Source organism: Strongylocentrotus purpuratus, unplaced genomic scaffold (genome assembly GCF_000002235.5).
Source record: "Strongylocentrotus purpuratus isolate Spur 01 unplaced genomic scaffold, Spur_5.0 spur5_scaffold_5, whole genome shotgun sequence".
NCBI classification, from domain to species: domain Eukaryota; kingdom Metazoa; phylum Echinodermata; class Echinoidea; order Camarodonta; family Strongylocentrotidae; genus Strongylocentrotus; species Strongylocentrotus purpuratus.
Genome location: NW_022145611.1, coordinates 9007357 through 9023368, shown reverse-complemented (window position 1 = coordinate 9023368; position 16012 = coordinate 9007357). Strand labels below are relative to the sequence as shown.

Here is a 16012-nt window from a genome sequence, read left to right as displayed (position 1 = left end):
GGTTGAAAATTGTAGAACATTCGTTAGATTTAAATTACTTTTGATAACCCCACGATTTATTTCTTTACATTAAAGAAAAGACTTGAAATAAACCTACCGTATCCTAAAACCCAAGTTTGACGAGTCAAAGCTTGGGGCAAATTATGCCAAAGTACATATTACATCAATACACATACACCAGTTCACTCACCTGCCACGCCTTGGGAACCCTCTGGCTCAGCAGTGCCTTGAACATCTCCTCCAGCTGGTCAGACATGACCACCTCTCCCTTGATGGCCAGAGCCAGGGAGGTCAGCGAGGTGTGGATCACCCCTAGCAGACGGTTGAAGCGGTCAATCTCCTGGCGGAGGATGGTCAGCAGAGCAGAAGGGGTCTGAGGCTCATTGGAAGGCTTGACCGTGGGTGTGGCCACTGTGGTGGATATGTGAAGGATTGACAGAAAGTATTTAAATATCTTAACGTTTGTAATTAACTCCTTTTTTCTGTCACTCATTCTGGTTGATATTCATTTAATTGTTAAACTCCTATTCAACAATCTCTTAACAAAATGTAACGGGAAATTGGATCATATCACCGATTAGAGCACATCCCCAATCCTTGCCAAAGGAATAATTTCAATAGCTATAGTAACCCTCACACATCTAAGATGAAACTTGGAGGAACATTTACTACTGATCAATGTCAACAGCAATTTTCACTTTATTCTCTTTATATATCTCTTTCTTCTTCCTTCCTTTTTGTCTTTTCTATCCTTTTCCTTCTATTTTAATACTTTAATGCTTGTATACCTAGAGAAACTCTTACCAGATCATGAATTGTACATTTCAGTACATATATTGTACATTTCTTAAAAATGTAAAGTGGGGCTCCATATGAGCTATGAACTATTTTGACCACTTTTAATGATAATAATGCATGAATTCATACAAGACATCTTGAATATGATGAGTTTTGTGGCAGTGACTTTGTCTCAAAGTTAAATATTTTTGGGGCATCAAACTATATGAAAGGTAAGAGGGTATCATATCATACCTCTGTGCTTCACAAAATCAACTACCTAGGTGACATTCTATAAAAGAAAAGTATGAAACCCTGCCTCTGGCCAAAAGAGAATCGAGCAAAACAGCAACAAAATATATAATATATGCACCCCATAGAAAGTTTCTGACAAAATCAGGACAGGCTGAAGAAAAAAAAATACACTCCCCAATCATCCTTCATAAAAGATGTGCTCAAAACACCCAACCTCACTCCCACCAACAGAGAAAATAATGAAAAACAAAGAGCTAAGTGAACGTAAAATATTAACCCTTTTCCAAAGTCTCAAAAAAAAGAAAAGAGAGAAGACGAAAAAGTGCTACTGATAATAAAATAGATGAACCTGACTCCTCAAAAAAGAGAGAGAAACAACAACAACAGCAAAAGGGTAAAAACTATAAAGAAACCCTTCTCCAGACTGACTGCAATCACAATATCTGGATGCCTGTCACATGGAATACAAGTAACTTGCCTTCCTCATCTGAAAACCCATCTGAATTTTCCGGGTAAAGAAATATATAAATCAATGAAACCTCCACACAGGTCATATTCCACCAAATTATTACCATTTACGTTAAACAAATTATTGATAAAATGGTAGATGCATGTTATCAAGAAGATTTTACAATTATTTAGCAGATATACCGTACATAAAAGTTTAATTGGGTTATAATAAGGAAGTGGTTCGGCTATAATATTTTAGTTTTCTAAACAACCTTTAAAATACCATAACCATATTGTGAAAGCTATACATATACATGTATGTAAATGCAAGTCAACATCCTTATCATACCTTCAATAATGATTATCAATTAATTTCCTCTATACCTGCATAGTACCTTCACAGAAGGAAATGTTAACAGAATTAGTGTTTTATCACATACCTAAAGCTGCATTTTTCTTCCGGCTCCCAATCCATCACCACCAGACATTTTTGATCCATGGAAATAGCATGGACACCAATAAACAGAATCTTCATCACCATCAAATCCTCCTCTTTCTCCTCATTATCATCATCCTCATCATCATCATCACCATCATTCTCATCATCATCATCATCATCATCACCATCATTCTCATCATCATCATCACCATCCTCATCTTCATCATCATCACCATCCTCATCTTCATCACCATCATCACCATCATTCTCATCATCATCATCATCATCATCACCATCATTCTCATCATCATCATCACCATCCTCATCTTCATCATCATCACCATCCTCATCTTCATCACCATCATCACCATCATTCTCATCATCATCATCATCATCACCATCCTCATCACCATCATCACCATCATTCTTATCAGCATCATTATCCTCATCGCCATTTTACCCCCCCCCCCCCCCAAAAAAAAAAAAAAATAAAATAAAATAAAAATTAAATAAATAAATAAATTAAAAAAATAAAAAATAAAAAAATAAATAAATAAATAAATAAAATAAATAAATGAATAAATAAATAAATAAATAAATAAATAAATAAAAAATAAAATAAATAAATAAATTAAATAAATAAATAAATCATTATTCACTTTAAATAACTCACCTTTATTCTCCTGCTTCTTCCCAGCTCCAAACCCTCCACCACCACCAGACATATTGAATCCGGGGAACATGCCTCCCGTAGCTCCTGGCTCATCCTTGGCCTGCTTCCTGGAGAGCCCCCGGAGCTTCTCCGGCTCCCCCATGTCACTCTGGATGCTCTCTGGCAGGTGGCGTCGGATCTCCTCAGCGAGCTCCAGGACTATTTCATCACTGGTCTTGCCAGTCCTGCAAGAATCAAGAATTAAAGAGGGATTCTTAATACAGGGTGTAACATAAAAAGAGGATATCAAGGTTTTGTCAGGCTTACCTCAGAATATTACAGGTATTAAGATGAAATAGTTAAACTATCAATTCAAAACCGTTAAGATTAATGCAATTTAAAATAAACAGGGCAGCTCTATAATCTACAATCAAGAATAAAAAAGCAAAATGAGAATTACTACATTTTTATTTTTAAACTAATTTCTTCACAATCATTTCATACAACATAAATAATCCATTTTTTCTTACTCTCTGTTCTCTACTAAATCTGTCTCTTTTCTCCTCTCTCTCTCTCTCTCTATATATTTTTTTCTATCCCTCTCTTCATCTCATTCTTTTGCTACGTTTTTCTTTCCCTCTTTCCCTCCCCCCCCCCCCCCATCTCTCTCTCCCTATTTCATTCTCTCTCTCTCAATTAAACCATTCCTTTCACTCTACCTCTTCATATCTCTCTCTTTCTCTCCCTCTCTCTTAACCAGTCCAAATCAATTTAGAAATTGTTGTTTTACTACATACCCCATGATCCCCATGCTAACCCTGGGTTGCACAGTCAGCAGTGTGTTTACCAGCTTCTGTGCCTCGCTCTCCCTGTATGCCTTCTCTGCATTGGGGTGCATGCCAAACACCTCAGGTCTGTCGGCCTCCGGGAGACCCTCTATGTACGTCTGGCAGGACGACAGGGAAAAGCCCTTGGGAAGGGGGTGGTAAATCTGTGAGGGGAGATGGAATACACGATTAATGATAAAAAGGAGTGCTAAACATGTAAATTACATGTATCAATTGCTTTATGACTTTGGTTATTTGCTAATCAAAATATATATGACAAAGATAAAATGTTACATATTTTAAATTGAAAAACTCTTAACGAATAATAGCATAAAGACAAAAAAGGAAACAAAGTGTACTAGGGACAAAGAACAGAGAGAGAGAGAAACAGGTGATGCTGATCTACAGGGAGACAAATGGATGAAATAATATATAGAGAAAAAGAGGAACGAATGTGAAGCAATCAGAAACAGGGGTGAGGGGAGAAAAAAAAGATGGAGAAAAGAGAAAAAAGTGGATAGATATCAAATTGATAAAGCTAAAGAGAAAGGAAGAGAAAGAGAGGAAGAAAAAGAGAGGGAAAGATAGAGAGAGAGAGAGAGAGAGAAAGAGAGAGGAGAGAGAGAAAGAGAGAGCGAGAAAGACAGACAGACAGACAAACAGACAGACAGGTACACTGAGAAACAGACAAAAGCCACATACCCTGTCAGGTGAGTAGCAGTATTCCGGCAGGAGAGCCTCCTTGCAGTAGAATGTATTGAGTATGCTCAGCAGGCACCTCCTATCCCAGTTATCGGTGACACGCCCACCGTACACCACCTCCCCCGTCAGGTACATCAGGGCCTCCCAGGGCGTGTCCTCGTGGAGAATCAGCAACATCTTCAAGAGCTGGACCGACACCTGATGGAAAGAAGACATATGTAGATATAATGTAATGGTTACTTGGTATAGGTACAATCGAGTATGTAAGGTGAACTTTTTTTTTTCTTTTGCAAAGTGTTTTGTAAAACTGGATACAAAATAACTAACACAGATTCTCTATTTTATTCTATGCATCTAGTTCTAGAGTTCTTACAGACTTTATTCCATTTTTTCTGTGGTTGAAAAGTGATTAAATCTATTTTAACATCATCAAACAATACATGTATCTTACAAAGTCAAAAGCATTTTTTTTTAAAAACCCAATTTGGTAAACATGCATCTTACATACATTTTGCAAAATAGTATTAGACAAAAGTGATATAGAAAACATAGGATTAAATTCCCCTTTTTTACAGAAAACTGAACTCTGGTACATATATTGGGTTATCTCAATATCTGGAATTTCATAAAAATTTGAAACAAATTTGCATTACTTCGATTTCAAAAAGGCTGGCAAAAACACTGACAGTTTCATAGTCAAACAGCATGTCACAAAGGAAATTCTCACATAAGATACAGGGGTGATAGTGAGAACCATCCACCCCCCCCCCCCTTGAATAAAAAAAAAAAAAGGATTTGTGGAAAAAAATCGGGAAAAAATCAAAAAAATCAGGAAACCGATTTATATTGGGTAATTATCAGGCCTGAAGATAGTAATTCATACATCTACTGCAGTACACACCTCCAAATCAGAAGCGTTGAAAGCGTGGGGGATGTTCCAACCGAGGGCGCCATACTTCTTGCGTTCGTTGATGATGGCGTTGAAGAAGCAGAGACCAAAAACCAAGCTCCTCCAGTTCTCTCCTGGAGCCGAATCCTCCCACATCTCCTCCGTGATGGCCCCCGCGCCTCCCCCGCCGAAGGACCTCAGAAGGTTGGCCTTCAGACCCTGAGGGGATTCCACTGTCATCTAGGAACAAACAAGAGAATGAATTCATTGTACAGTGAAACCTGTCTACAAAGACCATCCAAGGGAGACAAGAAAAGTGGTCTTTATGTACAGGCTCCTTTAGTACATGTTTCAATGAGAAACGATTTTCAAGGGAAACAAGAAATGTGGTCTTTGTAGACAGGTGGTCTTTCTATACAGGTTTGACTGTATATGATTAGGGTTACATGTTTTTCCACGTAAAATACATTCCATGTCATCTGTATGTAATTAGTTTCTCTGTGACTGGTCTAGTGATTAGTTTTGATTGGATTGACCGACCTGGATTCAATTCCTTCAGTTACCAAACACTAATGGCAAAATGTATTGAATCTCTCTCTCGCTCGCTCTCTCTCTCTCTCTCTCTCTCTTTCTCTCACTCTCTCTTAATTTCTTTCTCTCTCTCTCTCTCTCCCTCTCTTTCCCTCCCTCCCTCCCTCCCTCCCTCCCTCCCTCTTCTCTCCCTTTAAGAACAACATATTCCTATATAGACCACGCTTGCTCTTACCTTCAAGCCTGTTTGTAAGATGGATGCAGGGAAGGATGGATCGGGTCTAGAGCTGAGCCACAGCCTGAACTGAGGATCGATCTCCACATTGGGCTTGCTGAATCTATAGAGAACAGAAAACAGACAAAGGAAATTACAATGATGAATAAACTACTGTAACTATAGATACACGGCCAAGGGGTGCATGAAGATCAGTCCCTGGTAGTTCAGCTTGCAAGCCACACTATTCTTCATCTAGTATAGCATCTTTAGCATATGAACATTAAACATCACTTCCAAGTCGCAAATATCATCATGAACAGTAGCTAATAACCTCTATAAGCAATCACATTTCACTGGTGTATATATATAGATATATAAATATTTTTCCAAAGGTATCATACTTTTGTATGAATGATATCTTGAAAATTCATTTGCAATAAATTTACTTGAAAAGCATTAAGAGAGCATAACTTGCCTACCTCATGAGTACGCAGAGACTTGGTGACTTCAGAACAAGAGATATCCATCAGGGGGGAAATTATAAATTATACCACACTGAGAAATAAATATGTTTACTATTTTAAGTCACCCATCAAAAGTGTCTGGTCCCACCACACCACCTCCCCCATCTCAATTGGCTCACTTTTGCTGACAAGAGTGCAAAGAAATCAAGCAAAACAATGCACATCCCAGAGAGACTAAGGAATGGTTTCCTACCCTTCCACAATGTCCTGAAGCCTGGGCATGAAGGAAGCAGCAAGATGGCAGTTCTGCAGGAAGATCCATCTACCCTTCAAGATCTGTGCCTTTGAGATGAGTTCCTCGGCCTTGGGGCCTTGGCCGCGCCCTAGTGAGATGAGGTCGACGTGGAGGGTACTTCCCCTCATGTCACGGGCGAACCTCATCAGCTGGGCTGTGGGGTCCACACCTAAAGTGGAGAGGAGATACAATGTAAAATGAACTTTTAATACATGAGAAATGCAGTATGGGAACATGATCACACAATCATTTCTCTGCATTATGATTAGCTAGCGATTCAAGGGACTCTTCCACACACATGCATCATGGACCTTGCACTTTTTGAAGTTTTGAATGCTGAATTCTGGACTTTATTCTTATCACGTGTAAAAAGGTAATTTTATATAGAAATATATTTACATAGTTTTTGTTTCCATACATGATGACCAGTGAATATTGAAGGACCACATGTGTTTGCAGAGTTTGTGAGACTTTTGGAGTCGTCTCCAAATTGTGTGATACCACCTATCCTTAATTATCTTGTCCATTCGAGAGCTCTTAAAGCTCTAGGTTGATTCCCTTGTAATTTTTTTATAAAGATATTTACTTGAAGACTTAATGTCATAAGTAAAATAAACATATGTCACACACTTGACTATGGAATGCAAAGAGACCATACCTGGTGACAAGATAAAGATAAGCGGATTGGCTGCGGTTGATCCTTCAAAGATCTCCTTGAGGTCGAAGCCACCACTGGACAAGAACTTGTCTCCCATCAGCTCATTGACGAAGGCCCTGACAGAGGCCACCAGGCTGTCAGGTCTCAGGACCTTGATCAACAGGAGCCTCTCGATGGGTTTGAGGACCTCCCAGCTGAAGGGGCTCCCACCAGTTGGGGTCGGCCCTGTTGGGGGATCTGAAGGAGATTGAGAGGAGGAAAAGGAGATACCAACAAAATATTGATTTAATGAAATGACAAACTCTAAGGAAGGAAGGAAAAGAAAATCTATCACTTTTGAGAAATGTGGAAGTCAATTTAAAACCTGAAAGTTGATCTTTCCGGTGGTCCTGTGAAAGTTAAAGTGAAGCTTGATTCAAGGAAAAAGCAAGCTCTGCAAAAATTTCTCTTAAACCAATTTCTAAAGCGACCATGCAGTGGGCTACGGAATCAACAAACCCTTCTCTTAAATGCGCTGGCTTGCATCTCTCTTGTCATGACAACAAACTACAAAACTCATCCAAAAAAAAAGAATGATCAAGAGGAGATCATCATCAGTGTTATTCTAGGCCCAAAGAGGGTGGATACTAAAGACAGCAATATCACTGTGGGTCTGTTTTTTTTACCCAGAAACAAATTATTGTAACAATATTCAATAAAAGTACTATTGATCAAATGCCTTACCTTTCTCAGTTGAAGCCTGTTTTACAAAAGGTTCCGTCATGAGCTTGTAGGGATCCTCGGCCTTGGCAAAGGTCTTCCACTGATCATGGCAGTTGAGTATGTACATGCAGATCCCTTGGAAGGGTTCCAGGGTGGAAGACAGGTACTGGCACTGCTTCCAGGCCTTCTCCGGGATCCACTTGGGAGGCCTGGAGGTGACGTGCCCCGTCAGACCGGTTCTGCTCCCGATGGAGGAGCTGGAGCTGGGACGGGAGCTCTTGGCACTTCCTCCTCTGCTCTCGAGCTCCAGGCGCTGCATGGGGGTGAGGCCGTCGTGTTTCTCCAGGATGAGGGGGTCGGCTGTCTCAGCCAGTACCTGGATAAGGAAAGGTGGTTAAACCAATACAGTGATAATATTGTTTCAGTGTAATAGATGAGCAAGCAGCTGATATTCAAAATATCATCTCCTCTGCCAGTCAAATACAAGTGTGTCAGTATATTAAAACCAAAGCAATAGAAGAAAATTTATCTTCAGTGACACCATCATCATCTTTAAAATCTTATTAGAATCACTTTTACTGCCATTAATATCCCACCAGCACCACATCCAACCTACTCTCCAATTACCTATGATCATACGGGTTATCGCAATTATATGCATTTTCTACTGGTTAAAGGTAATACAAAGTTTGGGGAAATTTTGAAAATTGGGTGGATAGTGATTCTTTACAATTTTGATATATTTGGATGCCCCTGTGGATGTATTATTAGCACTAGAAAATTTAGCCCCTACCCTGAAACACTTCTGCTTTCGAGAAAAAATGAAAATAACAATTAACCGGTGCTCCCGGTAAATTTTGATAAATTTCAAATGGCACCCACGGCCGTACAATGGTAGCTGCGTCCATGAAAATCTCAGAATATGTAGTTGTGATATATAATTTCCAAACGGGAATAGCTAATTGGTCGATTTTAGTCAAGAAACATTGTTTGATAGCTTAATTAATATCTTGACCAGGAGAGGGAGCTATACAACATAAAGAGTTTATTATTTACAATTTCATTACTTTAGACTCGATGCAACCGCAACAGAGATCACTGAATATTGTAGGATCGCATATGCTTCCAATATGTTTATTTGAACCAAATTCATCACCCATACCAAAACTTTGTATTACCTTTAAATGAGGTGGATATACCTTGGTAATCAAAAGGACATGAACTGCGAAACTGAAAGTGTAGATTTTCAAAGATCCTTGGTCATATCACCTGTGCCTTACCTGGCCCTGCAGGAAGACCTGCCACTCAGCCTCCGAGATACCACCCATGCTGCCCCCGACCTCATCTTGATCGTTGCTCAGGATACGACCATTGGAAAGCATGATACTACTACACAGCATGAATGAGAAGACCAGCTGATGGTGGTTGAAAAGTGCCACTGACACAACCCTGTATTAAAACAATGGAAGAAACATTTAAAATAATCAATACTTTGGGATTTTTTTAATAGTGTTTGAGATGACATATATTTCAATCTATAATAAACAGAACAAAGAAATCAAACCAAGGGAAGAGATCAGTAGATCAGTTATTCAATCTCTTCTGAAAAATGAACTTCCACTTAACTTGCCAGACATACCGACAAAGTAAATTATCAAAAGTGATCTGTCAGATGACAGGTTCAAAAGCCCTTTTAATTTCTACATCAAATATGTCTCTCCAAGTGCCACAATCTTTAGCCAACAGCTTCACATCTTCATTCATTAGTCAATCTCCAACAACATTATGTAAGAAATCCTTCATGAGGTCTTCCTTCCAGCTTTATTCCATAAAGGTAACCTTCCATTACTTTAAGTATATAATTTGAATCCCTTCCGTATTCATGAAGTGGAATATCTTGAGATACAAAAAGATGACTATGGGAAAAGTTATTTTAAATCAGGAGACACATACAATGAACATACAGTGTTAAAAATAATACCATATCAACAATCAACATTGATTTCCTCATACGATGGTTCAATGTATATATCACCCTTTCCAATTGATTCTAACTTACTTGTAGATGGTCTCTGTCAGGTTGTGCACCATGCTCTGCAGATGCCTCACCAAGTTCTTCCCTTGAAGGGCAGGCATTGAACTCCCCCGCGATTGAATGGGAGAGTCCCTGCCGAGGTCTGGACTATTCCTTGCGCTGGAGGGGCGTAGCCTGCCACTGAGGGGCCTGCCGGAGTTACCTGACCCTGGCCTCTGGCTGCTGCTGACGCTGGCCAAGCCTTCTCTGGAGGAATCCCGAATGCACTTGCCAAACAGCATTTGGAACCAGGGAAGGGAGAACTGGTACATGACATCAATGGCTGCTAGGTCAGCTAGCACAAAGTACAGTACTGCTCCTCTGGTAGCGACCTACAGGTATAAATAATTGATGCATCATTAATACAGGGGCCTGTTTCACAAATCCTTTTTTTTTAATGACAAATGACCAAAATCAGTGACAAATCTACTGATAACCAATAAGAAGCAATGATTTCAGTAGCTTATAACAAGGACTGTCATTTGTCACTGATGACAAGTTTTGTGTAATGCCCCCCCCCCCCCAGATGTATCACCCATCGTTATACTGCCATGTTCCATATTGCCATAATACAGTGTAGCGAGGACATCAGGTCAAACAAAATAATGACAAAATGAGCAATATGTAATCATCTCCTATTTGTAAATTGACTATTGCCCCAAATAAAGGTTTGAAAGAGAGGGGTTGAAAAAAGATAGGAATAAAAATCCTTTACAAAATCGTTCTGGTACAGCATATATCACAATACAATATGCACTTCCAAAGGAGTTTGGATATCATTGGATTAGCTGTAGCTCAGGCAACTGTTATCAGCACACATATAAAGAGGGAAAGGGGAGTGAAAAGCTGTTGACAAATGAGAATTCTTTCAAGAATTCTAGTTCATTCTTCACTCCATATACAGTCTATCCATATCATTACAGAATATTTTCCTCCCTGGACTTACTGGAAGGTATTTCTTGCGGGCCTGTTCTATCTTCTTCTGCGTGACCTCTGATTCACCGACTCTCTTCTGGATCTCTCCCGACATCTTCTTACTCTTCTCCAGAGTGTCTACCAAGTCTTGGTCATCCAGAATGTGACCTGAATGTGTCAAGGTTAAGGGTCAGATGTCAAAGATTATTTACTTTTTAATTCTGCTGTGTAAACATTATTGGACAACACTATTTTCACACAAAAATTCATATATCACAGATTTACTTGAAGTCCCGTCTTTTAACCATTACACTTCCATCAAATTTACAGAAATGTATCATGAATAAATTTGTGACATATTTTCCCTCATCGTGATGTTTTTTCTTTCATTGTTGATCTTGATGCTTCCATGAGACATGCATCTAACCTCACAATTAACAAATCCACTTTGAATTTCAAATAGAAACACAAGCATTTTTACGTCCAATTATATTACGCATCTTACAGAAATTTGGGTAGTTTGTTCTGACTTTGGAACTGACAGGGCTGAAATCATAACGTATTCAAATCAGTTTATTTCTTACCCTCAGATTTCTGAAGGAGACTAAGAGACTTGTCCTCCAGATCTCGAAGTGATGTCAGGTCTCTGGCGATGCTCTCCAATAACTCTCCTCTCTGCTTCTCTAAGACGGGTTGCTCCTAAAGAAACAAAAACAAAATTTCAAGAGAATCAATGTCTACGAGCTCCTTGTGCATGGTGTCATCCAATTGCCTCTATCTTGCACAAAGTTGTAGGACAGGTTATTCATTTCATTGACCCATGAACTAATTGATTCCCTTATTCCCTTAGGCTTAATAACAGCTCCCAAAGGCAATGGCTTAATACAGCTTCAGAAGAAGCAAAGAAGGGAATTGGACTGTTAAACATTTGTTAAAGATCAAACTATATCTTAGACTAAAATTTTTGTTTTACACAGTTCAGATTAAAGGTATTACAAGGTTTTGTTAATATTTCGACAGGATTGGATTATGAAATTTAAAATTGGCATTACTGTTGTAAAACCTAGTGTTAGAATAAGCATCTTTGAAAATATTGGGCTCTAAAACGCTAAGAATTTTGAGAAATTGCATATGCTTCCAATATGTTCATTTGAACCAAATTCAAGACCCAATACCAAAAATTTGTATTACTTTTACAGTTTCGAGGGTGATTTGATACATGTGAACAGGAAACATCCTCCATAGACTTCCATTCTATTCTGCAAGAAAAGTTTACTAAAATTTCATAGAGCATAAAAGCACTAAATGGAACTTGATGAGTTACCTGCTGCACTACAGTAGATAGCAGTTGATCCTGCAGGCCTTCAAAGGTCACTGTGAAGTTGATAAGGGTCACCCTGATACACACTGCTGGTAGAAAGTGAGGATTGGCCATGCTTGTAGTCATGTACAACCTGCAACATAAGAAGTTAAAAATCATTTATGATACTCAATTTTTTGCTGGTAAAACACTTGGGATGTATATAAAGGAACTCTTTATTTAGAGCTCTATTAAATAGGACTTTTCACATATTAAGTATCTTTAACATTTCTTGAGGGAAATTCAGATACATTTATTACTTCCCACGAACTCACTTGTGATAACTTGAATTCTTTTAGAGCTTACAAGCACTAACTGCAAAATGGGCAAAATATGCTGTTCAAGATTTTTGGAGCAGCTAAATGCCTCGGTGTATTTCATTTTAAAAGAAATTAGTGGCATAAGCATTAAAACCACCTGAAGTTGACAGCCAGGTGGAGTCAAACTAGAAACATATTTCCATATTTCTCTACAAATAGTTCTCATAGAGTGGCAGGGCATGAACAAATTCCACTGGTAGCAGTAGTTAAGGAGAGAAAAGTAAAATACTTTGGTCATGTTAAAAGGCACCAAAGCTTTTTAAAGGATGTGTAGGAGGGAACAGTGGAAGGAACTACACCGAGATGGAGACCCAGAATCAACTGGGAAGAGAATGTCAAGAACTGGAGTGGACTAAAACTGCAAGAGTGCACCAGAATGGCAGAAGTTAGAGTGAAATGGAGATATGTCGCAATCTACCTCCGAACCGGAAGAAGATACTTAGATAGATAGAGAGAGAAAAATAAAGAGACTTACCTGAAGTTGTGATTATATTCTATCTCTGTATCTCCTAGCTTGATGACATCCTGGGCACCACGTCTCACAAACTCCTTGAGTAGGATCGGCTTCAGACTGGGATCAAGGATCTCGGTCACATTCTGGTAAAACACAAGATGCAACACAAGGATTGGACGAATGATACTTTGAAAAATATCTACATGTAAATATATGAAGATTTAAAGTATTACCTTTATGATAATCTCAGTGATATATGGTGTTTACAATGCTCACAAAAATTTTGATTTGATCAAGAATGTTTTTAAACCAGTGGAACAACTGCACAAAAGCTACATTCATTCATAATAGTGAACCAAAGTTGTTATTGACTCCTTATACTAAACTTTTGAGGGTTATGTTAATGAAATGCAATCTAATTTTAAAAGAAAGAACACCTGTACATTTCTAATAGACAATTTTATGATGGACTAAAAATTACAAAATTGATCTTGGAAACATTTTATCTGTCATTTCATTGATCAGTTAAAGATACATGGAGAACTCACCTCCAGAAGAACTGGCTCTCCAATCCTGACAGCCCTCTCAAGATCTCGGATGAAATTTGGGTCGTTGGCCTGTACTCTCATCAATGCAGCCCCTTCCATCTCACAGATCCACCTAGCAAGGTCAAGGTTCAAAGGTCAATCATCAATCAACAAATTGTTAAACATTCAACAACCAATCAAAGTTATCTAGTTCAATTTAATAAAAATGCAGTAAGACATACATATTGATGCAATATTACTCAAAAAATAGTAACAGTGCTTATAAAGAGAACTTAAGAGATGAACTAGACAAGTGCTAATTTAAAGAAATCTGTTAACATTTTGCTAATACAACATGTTACAAATACATGCACCATTATTTTACTAAATAAATTTCTAATTCAAACTTTATAAAAAATATTAATGAATGGGTAAAAGCAGTTGCATAAATCACCAATGAATCTAATTTTGTACCCAATTTTCCCATTCACAAATTTTACACAAATAGTCAAAAAGAGATTAGTGGTTCAGAGATACATCGTTTAAAGCCTGATCACTTACTTGCCAGCCTGGCCCTGAGGATCAATCATGAGTGGCCATCGATGACCTCTCTTGACAAAAATGGCATTCTCGGTGGAGTGACTGTCTTGAGGTAGCCCTTCGTTATGCCATTTACGAACCTGGACAGGGAGAGGAAGAAGAAATAATATTATTTTTACACCCTTCTGAGCCATCATGAAACAAATCCATCATTCATTTACTGTTCCCAGTGGAAGGGTCACTTTTAAAATAATTTCCTCCTTCTAATGTGTACTTGGACATTGAAAACTGTATATCAATCAACATCTTTCTATGTGATCTGATGGAAATATGTCCCAAGTCCCAATACATAATCACTACAACTGCATTTCAACATTTGTTCAGCGCGTTTTGATACTTCCTTTGCCCTACTGTTCAAATTGTGTTCTCTACCATACCCTTCTGGATTAAAAGCCACTGCTCATTACAATGACATAGAACGTAAATAATAAAAAATAATCAAATCCACTCCAAGATGAAATTCACAAGCAACACACTCCACAAAACTCACTATGTTAGGTTCAGCCATGGAATGAATGAGAGTGAAGTCATGTGACAAAGGTATTCCCCTACTCTGACACATATCCACCCATTTGTTGATCATTCCCCTCCTGTAGGAGGCAGTGAAGACCCCCAGGTAGGCAATGCTGGAGGCAGATACCAGGGTGTCGCCCACCACACCCTGGAGTTTACCCTCCAGTATGTCCATTGACTCCGCCCATCGCACCTGTGAAATAAAGTGATACATAAGAGTATATCAGATATAAGTTGTTTTTTTTACGACTATTTATATTTCGCTTTGAGTAAAGATACACATAATTAATACCTTTCAATTTATTTAGGTCAAACTGCTCTTCAATGTATACATATTTATGATACTTCCATACCAAAAGTGTGACTACATTTTGTTCCTATATGAATACCTTCCTTTAGATGTGTTTTTTTTCTTTACCTCAGTAACAAAGAATTCTTGACTTTAAGGGAGCAGTCATATTTGCAACAGACCAATCTTTAGTCAAATATATAGCAAAATTGAACATAACTCCCCAAAAAGCTTAATATTTTCATTGAAAGACTGTTTTTATCAACACAGTGTATGAAAACTATGACATTATAGTTCATATCAAACCCTTTATTCAAATTCCAATGCTTGATTGGCAAGGTAAGTGGAAGTAAAATTTTCAGAAGAGATTGAATCAGAAGGATAAAAATAATGATGACATTCACTGATCTATATATTCCCTTGGTTTTATTTCTTTGTCATCTGTCTGTTATCTTATCTCAAGTAATGATTAGATTGAAATATTCTTTTTACATACCTCCTCATCAGCCAAGGCCGCAATCAGAACAGACGCCCTCTTGAGTCTGAGTGTGGTCAGGACTTTCCTCTCCCTCAGTGACTCTCTCTGATGCACGCTGTCATCGTACTGCTGCTGTAACACCCTCAGATGGTCTTGGATCTGAAAAGACGCATAAGCAAACAGGGGGTAACATAACAATCAACGATGTCATTCAGTCATGCTCCTCGTTCACTCTTTGATAGGTAATTTGCAGAGTTAAAGTTCAAGGTTTGAATTCTGTATGAATTCTTCAACCACCTTTAGTATGAAGTTTGTAACATCTAGATTTTTCAAAGAGCCGTCTCTGGATCTCACTATGTTTTCTATTAAATCTATTCTACAGCACAATTTAGTATATTTATAAAGTAGCTGCACTATATAATAACAAATTGTCCTCTTTCTTGTTTTTGGTTCATCGTCTATATCAAAAGAAAGATACAGCCCTAGGCCGTACCCAACAAATATACATATCTCATCAAAATTTATTTCTCATACATTTGCTTCTTTCATATCATTTATATGCCTAAATTTGAACTTACAACTTTATTGATTGAAAGACTACAGGGCATTCATAAACAGTGCCAA

General features: G+C 38.2%; 1 protein-coding gene across 1 annotated transcript in view; it reads right to left on the bottom strand.

The window, feature by feature from the left end:
- The window catches only part of LOC764952 (dynein heavy chain 6, axonemal), a 78635-nt gene that overhangs the window by 3451 nt on the left and 59172 nt on the right, over positions 1-16012 (bottom strand). The window contains exons 65-83 of the mRNA XM_030998550.1: positions 15407-15547; positions 14599-14814; positions 14070-14188; positions 13530-13641; positions 13003-13124; positions 12172-12301; positions 11432-11546; positions 10879-11015; positions 9918-10264; positions 9139-9307; positions 7880-8234; positions 7157-7393; positions 6457-6667; positions 5758-5860; positions 5004-5231; positions 4103-4300; positions 3371-3564; positions 2595-2818; positions 191-411 (exon numbers count right to left, since the gene is read on the bottom strand). Of these exons, the coding sequence (XP_030854410.1) occupies positions 191-411; positions 2595-2818; positions 3371-3564; positions 4103-4300; positions 5004-5231; positions 5758-5860; positions 6457-6667; positions 7157-7393; positions 7880-8234; positions 9139-9307; positions 9918-10264; positions 10879-11015; positions 11432-11546; positions 12172-12301; positions 13003-13124; positions 13530-13641; positions 14070-14188; positions 14599-14814; positions 15407-15547 (3579 nt within the window). The remainder of the gene's footprint in view (positions 1-190; positions 412-2594; positions 2819-3370; positions 3565-4102; positions 4301-5003; positions 5232-5757; positions 5861-6456; positions 6668-7156; positions 7394-7879; positions 8235-9138; positions 9308-9917; positions 10265-10878; positions 11016-11431; positions 11547-12171; positions 12302-13002; positions 13125-13529; positions 13642-14069; positions 14189-14598; positions 14815-15406; positions 15548-16012) is intronic.